At 31.6% G+C, this 9,105-nt stretch overlaps 1 protein-coding gene across 1 annotated transcript; it reads right to left on the bottom strand.

Annotated features, from left to right (window-relative positions):
* Positions 1-8,383: 8,383 nt before the first annotated feature.
* LOC114170170 lies at positions 8,384-8,872 on the bottom strand. Its single transcript, XM_028055653.1, has one exon. The coding sequence runs from the start codon at positions 8,870-8,872 to the stop codon at positions 8,384-8,386; it is 489 nt and encodes a 162-aa protein (XP_027911454.1).
* Positions 8,873-9,105: the final 233 nt, after the last annotated feature.

Below are 9,105 nucleotides of genomic sequence, written 5' to 3'. Positions count from 1 at the left end.
GTTTTATGAAAATATGCATATTTTGATATCCACTACAAATACAAATAGTAAATTGCCCTACACATTATTCTATCAACATCTGCAATTCCCATTAGTAATATCTACATAAAAAAAAGAGCATCACACCACATTTGCTTTTTGTTGGCAAACATATTCAATTAAAACACCAACTTTAGAAAAACCAGTTTCTGCCATTTTATAAAATGACGCAGACACTCAAGAACAACCTAAATACTGAAATACTAACACTGCTACTACATCCTGCAATTATATATATAATTAAATAAATAAATAAAAACTAAAATAAAAGAAACAACTCCATCAATGGTCACATCACCACTGCGCTCGTGAACACAAGGTCACCAACCTGATCACACTATACAACACAAAATGGAAAAGTAGTAGAATATTTTACTCCCGAACATAAAGGAATTAAATTTCCTTGCATCCACAAAGATACACACGTTTTATCTCAAATCCATGACATTAATCGCATAACAAACAGAAGTATACATAAGATAGCTCCCTTTACTTGGTGTTTTAGCTTCAAACAATTTCAAATGAATTATTCCTTGTTTCCGAAAGCTCCTCTGTAACACCCCAGATGGATATTACTAGATAAAATTTATTTTCACAAAGTATACTTTAAGAAATTCAGACATTTTAATAAGTTCCCAAACGCGGGAAATTCAAAAACTTGTCTCGTCATAATCCGTTCATATTATCTCTTCTTTATTACAAGTTCATACTGGATAAAACCTCGTAATGTCTATTACAAAATATAAGAAAGCATAGCATAAAGAAAATTCCCCATCGGTGGTCCCCGCTCTGTCGCTAAGCATCCGCATGATCACCTGAATTCACGTCTGCTCCCACGTAACAAGTCACGTGATCATCGCCAAACACAAACACACAAACAAGCAAGGGTGAGCTAAGAAAGAAAAATTATACAAATAATAAGATAATAAGAATTGACCCTCACCCAATCTAACTTAGTCAATTTTAGTTTATTGACCTTTTTATAACATTATACCCCAATCTCATAACCTATATGAGAAAGATCCATTCACAACCTTGGTCCTTAGGGATTATCATGCTCCCACGAACCTACCCGCTCGTGGTCCAACTCTACGGACCTCCCCGCCCGTAGTCCAACTCTACGAATTTGCCCGCTCGTAGTCCAACATGCGTGAACACCTACTATGAACCTCCCCGCTCATAGTAGCCTCAAGTGTGAGCACGGAACATATGAACCTCCCCGCTCGTATCCCTACACAAGAGTACAACAGATACGGACCTACCCGCCCGCATCAATCACGCATCTCAAATCTCCGTTACGAATCTCCCCGCTCGTAACTAGTCCAGCATATCCCTGGCCGAACTCTCAAGACCATCGATGTAAAATGCTACAAAACAATACATTGTCCGCACGCTATTGCCTGGCATTGCCTAGGCACCGTCAGACGAAGTTACGTTGTAGACCGCTTGGCAAAACCTCTTGCCGCTATGCGCCACGCACTCCCAGAACAATAACACATATCCCATACATAAATTATTTATATGTATACATTCACAATTGAGATTGGGTTGAAACTTGAGTTTATCCAAGAGTTAATCATACTCTTAGAAGCTCTAAAACAGCAACACAATAATGCATATTTTAATACCAAATCCAAGATTCATCTCAAAGAGTACCTATAAAAGCCCCTTCCAACCAAGCCCTCACATCAACCCAAAATTAACATCAACACATAGTCATATAACCTCACATTATACAATCCAAAACCAGAAACCATATTCTACAACATGTTTCCTTATAATATATATACACATGTATATATTAGGATCATATATATATTTTTTTAAAAGCGCTGCACCAACTACATAATTCTACTGCACCTTCATTAATCACATCGTATTTTTTTTTATTCTTATTTATTTATTTATTTTTATAATATAACTCATAAAGAAAACCTCTGCACCTCGCAACCATTCTTCTCTATGACGATCTCCAATTTTTTGTCAATTACGAGACTGCACCCATTTTATAAACTTATTTCACACTTAATAGATCACTATTTTACACTGCTGCCAATACATATTAACCTTTTATTATTCCAACGATCAACACCTAATAAAACTTCATACTTACAATTTCAACCCCTGGCTTAATCACTGCACAAACATAATAATAATTTAACTACAAAAGCCTTTAATATATCTTTACTATATCATATACATTACTATGCAATACATTATATATACACAAAACACGCTGCCACTTTCTTTTGATACCAAAACGTAATATCAACCCACCATTATTCATATTAGATTAGCTTTTATTTGATACAATGCCTAATATAATATTATATATATATACACACACGTTGTCTATATTCCTGCATAATTAATATAGAAAATCACACTTGCATTTTGATACTTTTATATGAATACATGTAATATATCTACATCTTGAAATCCAGAATTTTAACTCACCTCTAGATTCATTTTTTTTGTCTTTTCAGAAAGGATTCCATTGTACCCAATTCACATAAATAACTTTCCAAATCCTAATGATCTTTTACACTTCAATTACCTAATTATTTATTTTTCAACTTGTGTTCATGCAACTTCCCCCTAATCCAAATCTTCCGACGTACTCACCCATGAAAACACCTCCAACCCCAAAAGGAAACCAATAAACAACAGACCCTACATTTTTTTTATCCACTTTCGCATCAACAATCACCAAAAAATCTCACACTTTAACATCTTTCAGAGTTTTATAACACAATAACACCAATAACCATACCACATATACAAGAAAAATATAGATAGCTCCCCTTACTTCTGATCCTTGCTCCAATTGAAATTTAACGAATTTTGCTTGTTGTCCAAGGCCCCCTCTATAGGTATCTTCTTCAATTCCTTCAACCCTCACTCACACCCTCTAGAGCACGAAAATTTCCAACCTCTTCTTTGTTTTCCTTTGCTATCACTCACTCTCACTCTTGGCCTTCTCACACACTCCTTTCCCTCTGCCCAACTCAGCCTAATTTAATAAATTAAAAGAAAAACGAATTAAATTTATTTTTAAGTTTTATAACCATTATTCTTGTTTAGTGCACCTAAACTAACACCCCTCTGTTTTCTCATGGAATTCCTATAGTTTTTCAGATTTTCCATCACCTGGCAAAAACAAAAATATAAATAAAGTCCATTTCCTTTAACCCAAGGTTCAAACCCCTAACTACCAAGTTCATGCTCAACCACCAAACTAATTCATGTTCCTTATCAATTTATTGATTCGTACAAACTTAAATCATGCTTTCACATTCACAATATAGTAGCAAAGTAAAACAAAATTAAATAAATCTACTAATGACATGCTCAGGACTTGAACCCAAGTCCCTTCAACCTAATTAAGTGCTCTAAACCACTTAGGTTCACATTGTTTCTTGTCTAGGATTTATCAAAGAACTCTCATAAGGTAGTCCCAACCCTTCATTTCTTATATTTTTTTAATTATTTATTTTTATGAATTTCCTGGATCTCACATCCCCTCTAGGGATGGCAACGGGGCGGGGCGGGTACGGGTATCATGATCCCATCCCCATCCCCATAATAAAAATTCATCCCCATCCCCATCCCCAAACCCAACGGGTATACAACTTTTGACCCATCCTCATCCCCACCGGGTAACGGGTATTTTCTTATACCCATACCCATACCCATTTTTTTATTGTTCCATATATCAATTAAATATTTTTTATAAAAAAAATTTAAAAATCACACCAACGGAATCATGATACTATCAAAATATTCAATATTAAAATAACATACTCTTTTTGATTTTCATGATGTCAAATATTAAGAAAAATATTATAATAGTATAAATCTCAAATTAAAGTATCAAATAACAACTAAATAAAATTCAAATAATTATATAAAAGCTAAAAAATTACACATTACTAAAATTTTATAATAACCAAAATATTTATTAATTTTACAAATGATCAGTGGTTTCATTTGCATTCGATCCACCTACACATAGAAAAAAAATGAAAAATTAGATATGATATAATAATTGAAATTGAAAATTTTAATTACTAGAATATAATGTACCTTCTTCATCAGATTCATTTTCACTCATGAGAACATCTTTTCCTTTTAATTTTTTAACACCTACAAACACCAAATGTAGAATATTAGATGAGAATTCACAAAAAATACTAACAAAAAATATTAATAAATTTGAGTAACTTACCTAGATGGTTTGAGTTCCATATCCAACTTCTTGTACACATCAAAGCCTCTATAGTAATATGATGAAGTCGACTACGGTGAGAAGTTAATATCTGACCACCAGTACTAAAAGCAGATTCAGAAGCTACAGTTGTTATTGGAATAGCTAAAACATCCCTTGCAATTGCTTGAAGGGTTGGAAACTTTAACCCATTTGTTTTCCACCATGATAGGATATCAAATTCTTGTGTAACCGGCAAATTATCTTCTTCCAAGTAATAATCCAACTCTGTTTTCATAACTGTAGTTCTAGATTTTTTCTTTTTTGCCATAAACTCTAAAAATTCATTCGCATCATTATCAACATCCTTTCCCAACTCCAATGATGTAGCTCTATAAGAAGAAGTTTCATTCTTTTTTGATTGATATTCCAAAACCAAATCATAGCACATTTGACGAATCCTACTAAGTTTCAGATCAAAATCATTACCATACAATTTATAAAAATAATATTCTAACATGTCCATCTTGTACCTTGGATCTAAAACTGAAGCAATTGCCAATATATCATGAATTTGGAGCAATCTTGATCTCACAAATCTTTGGGAAAAAGATGTTGGCAGTTGGGTATTTGGAGCCAGAAATGATTTCTGTGATGTCATTAAATAATTTTAGCCTTCGACAAACATCGTTTGCAAATTCCCACTGCATATCAGTTGGCAAAGAAGTGTATTGAGCTTCACGTTGCTTTAACCTAAAAAACACATCCTTATAACATATGGCAATATCAAGCATCTTGTAAGTAGAATTCCATCTAGTTGGGCAATCCAAACTTAACTTTTTAGTGAAAGAAATTCGCAATTGTCTAGCTGTTTCCTCAAATTTTTCCATTCTTTTAGGAGTTGCTGTCCAATATGCTACACTTTCTCGAATTTTTTCCACCCCTTCTTTTAGGACGGCTAACCCTTCTTTCACAATCAAATTAAGGATATGTGCTGAACAACGCATATGAAGCAAAGACCCTTTCTTAATGAGTGTGTCCAACTTCAACTTATCCTTAATTTTTTCAATCATGCTATCATTTGTGCTGCAGTTGTCTAAAGTGATAGTAGACAATTTTGTATCAATATTCCAATTGAACAAACAATCAACTAATACATTGCAAAGTCGATCAGCTGTGTGAGGTGCGGGAACATAAATGAACCTATAAATTAAGCAATATTTTGTAAGACATATAATCTTTCTAGAGGTGCATAAAAAAAATTACTGGAAAATTTATAAATTAAAAAAGGTGTACCTCAAAATTATATTTTGCAATGTCCAATTGTCATCAATATAGTGAGCTGTGATAGACATATACCCTTTCTTTTGATTGCTTGCAGTCCACATATCCGATGTAATTGCTATTCTTCCTTTATTTGTATCTATCAACTTCATAACAACTTGTTTTTCATGTTCATAGATGCCGAGTATCTCTTTCTTTATCGTATTTCGTGAAGGAAGTTGAAATAATGGTTGAATTGTTGTCACGAATCTAATAAAACCAATATGGTCCACTATTGACAATGGATATTCATGCAATATAATCATTGTTGCAAGTTCCCTCTTGGCATTTTCTTCATTATAAGCTCCACAAGCCAATTCCTTTTTGCCACTTGAAATCTTAGAAAAAAGTGTTTTTTGTCCCCCTTTTCCTTTTGCTAAAGCCTTCTTTTGAATACATATGTTTGTATGATGGTGCAAGAGCTTTGTTCCATTCTTTGTTTCTCCACCAAGCAGTTTCTTGCAATAGTTACATTTAGCTTTGTATTTTCCATCAACTTTTATCTTTTCAAAGTGTTCCCACACAACACTTTTCAATTTCCCTTTCTCAGGCTCTACTTGTGTTGTTGAATGTATTTCATCATGAACTTCTGAAGGTGTTTGCGTAGATGGATTCAATGGAGATTGACTGTCATTATTGGAACTTTGAAAGGGAGTTGGTTGTTGTGAACACTGTGTTGGACTTGGTACCTGCAAATCTTGATCTCCTGTGCTCATTTTCTCTAGAAACTAACATACGTAACAAAAAAAATCAAACAAAGTAAAAAGGTTAATTTCTTTTTTAACAAAATATAAAAGGAAAACCAATAATCAAGTTTAAAAATATTTCAAATATTTTTTATACTATTAAAAATTTATATTATACCACTTAAACGAAATAGCACAAATAACAAAATTAAATTAATAATAATTCAAATTTAAACATAGATTCTTCATCTTTTGATCTTGAATTAAATTAAGGATTTATGCAATTGAGCACTTAAAATTGAGAATTAAACATTATCATGAAACAAAAATAAATAATAAATAAAATTATCATAAAGGAGTAAAGATAATTAAATGTGTGACCCAAATTTGAGAATATCCATTTGAACATAACATAACGGAAAAAAAAATGTATAATTAAGATTATGATAAAAGGAAAAGTACCTTGAAGATCTGCTTAAACCTTAAAGAACAAGCCAAACAATTAAAAGAGAGTAAAAAAGTGTATAACCAAAGTAACAAAAAGAAGAGCTACAAAATAAGAGTCAAACATTTTCATGAAAATAAATAAATAAATAAAGATAATCAAATGTGTAACCTAAAAATTATTTCATAGAATGAAATTGAGGAACACCTATTTGAACATAACCATGTACAGAGAGTAAAAATTATGTAATAAGAAGAAGAAAAATTACCTTCAAAATTAAATCTTGAAAAACAAACTAGACAATTGAGAGAGTAAACAAAGTGTATAACAAAAAACAAAGAGAATGAGAAATATGTTATATATATATATATATATATATATATATATATATATATATATTATATTATATTATATTATATATTATATTACTATGTATATATATATTATATGTGTGGATATCTTATGTTTATATATATATATAATTATTTATATATATTATATTATATTATATATTATATTATTATTACTATGTATATATATTATATGTGTGGATATCTTATGTTTATATATATATATATATATATATATATATATATATATATATATATATATATATATATATATATATATTTATAGATATATATTTATTTTAAGTATATATTATATTATATTATATAATAATATAAATATAATAATATATATTATATTATTATGTATATATATTATATGTATATGCGTAGATATTTTATGCTTTTATATATATATATATATATATATATATATATATATATATATTTCTTTTAAATTTTTATAAATTTGTAATGTTATAAATTTGTTTATAAAAGATCTCACTAGTTAAATGATTAATTTGTTTTATACGTATATATTATATATATTATATTATATTATTATGTATATATATTATATGTATATTATATTATATTATATTATATTACATGTATATGTGTAAATATATATATATATATATATATATATATATATATAAGTATATTTTATTTATATGTATATATACTATATTATATTATATTATATTATATTATATTATATTTTATGTGTAAATATATTATTTATTTATATATATTTTTTAGATTATTTAATAAATTATAAATAGTTTAGTAATTTAAGCGGGGACGGGTATTTGGGCGGGTATATATATATCCCCATCCCCATCCCCAGTTGAAAATTTCAGGTATTACCCATACCCATACCCATACCCAGTCAAAGCGGGGATTCCCCGTCAAAACGGGGACGGGTTCGGGTGATACCCACGGGCACGGGTTTATTTGCCATCTCTAATCCCCTCCTTGCCTCCACCCTACCGATCAAACACATGCACACCAACAAACTATGACATGATTCATGTTAATTCACACATACATACAAGCTTAAACCATGCTTCCGCACTCATAATATATTGGTAAAATAAAACACAATTAAAATATCACACTAATGGCACATCAAGACTCGAACTTAAGTCCTCTCAAGAGAACTAAGTACTCTCAACCACTTGAGCTAGTACTATTTCTTATATAAGACTTGTCAAGAAATTCTCTTAGGTTATTCTCAACCCACAATTACTTGTACTTTATTAGTTATTATTTATATGAATTTACTGGGTCTTACATTCCCTCCATCTTAAAAAAAAATTCGTCATCGAAAATTTCACTTACCAGGAAATAAATATGGGTATGATTCCTTCATGAGATCCTTTATCTCCCACATTGCTTCCTGCATTGCTTCATCCCAAAGAACCTTTACCGTTCGGATCTCCTTCCCTCTCAACTTCTTGACCTTAGAGTCCACTATCCTTATCGGGTTCACGTCTAACATCAGATCATCCCTGATTTGGACATCATCTGCCTCTAGCACATGCGTGGGATCTACAATGTATTTCCGTAATTGGGACACGTGAAACACATTGTGCAAGTTTGCCAGGTGTGGTGGCAACGTGATCTCATATGCTACATGTCCGATTATCCTGTTGATCTGATATGGCCCTATAAACTTCGGTGTCAACTTTCTGGATTTGATCGCACTCCCAATACCCGTGGTCGGGATAACCTTGAGGAACACATGATCCCCCTCCTTAAACTCTAGCGACCTCCTCCTTTTGTCTACATACGACTTTTGCCTACTCTGCGTCACACACATCTGATCTTGAATCAATTTGACCTTCTCCGTCGTTTGTTGTAATAGTTCTGGTCCAATAGTCACTGACTCTCCATCCTGATACTAACAGAGCGGTGTTCTACACCTTCTTCCATACAATGCCTCATACGGTGTCATTCCAATGCTTGAGTTGTAACTGTTGTTGCATGTGAATTCCACCAAAGGAAGTACTTCACTCCAACCACCCAAGTGATCCAATACACACGCCCTTAGCA

This window comes from Vigna unguiculata, chromosome 11, assembly GCF_004118075.2.
Source record: "Vigna unguiculata cultivar IT97K-499-35 chromosome 11, ASM411807v1, whole genome shotgun sequence".
Classification (NCBI taxonomy): Eukaryota; Viridiplantae; Streptophyta; class Magnoliopsida; order Fabales; family Fabaceae; genus Vigna; species Vigna unguiculata.
This window is presented reverse-complemented; position numbering and strand designations above follow the sequence as displayed.

Excerpts from the sequence above, each read along its gene's own strand:
- LOC114170170 (XM_028055653.1), bottom strand. The coding sequence starts at position 8,872 with ATGTGTGTGACGCAGAGTAGGCAAAAGTCGTATGTAGACAAAAGGAGG.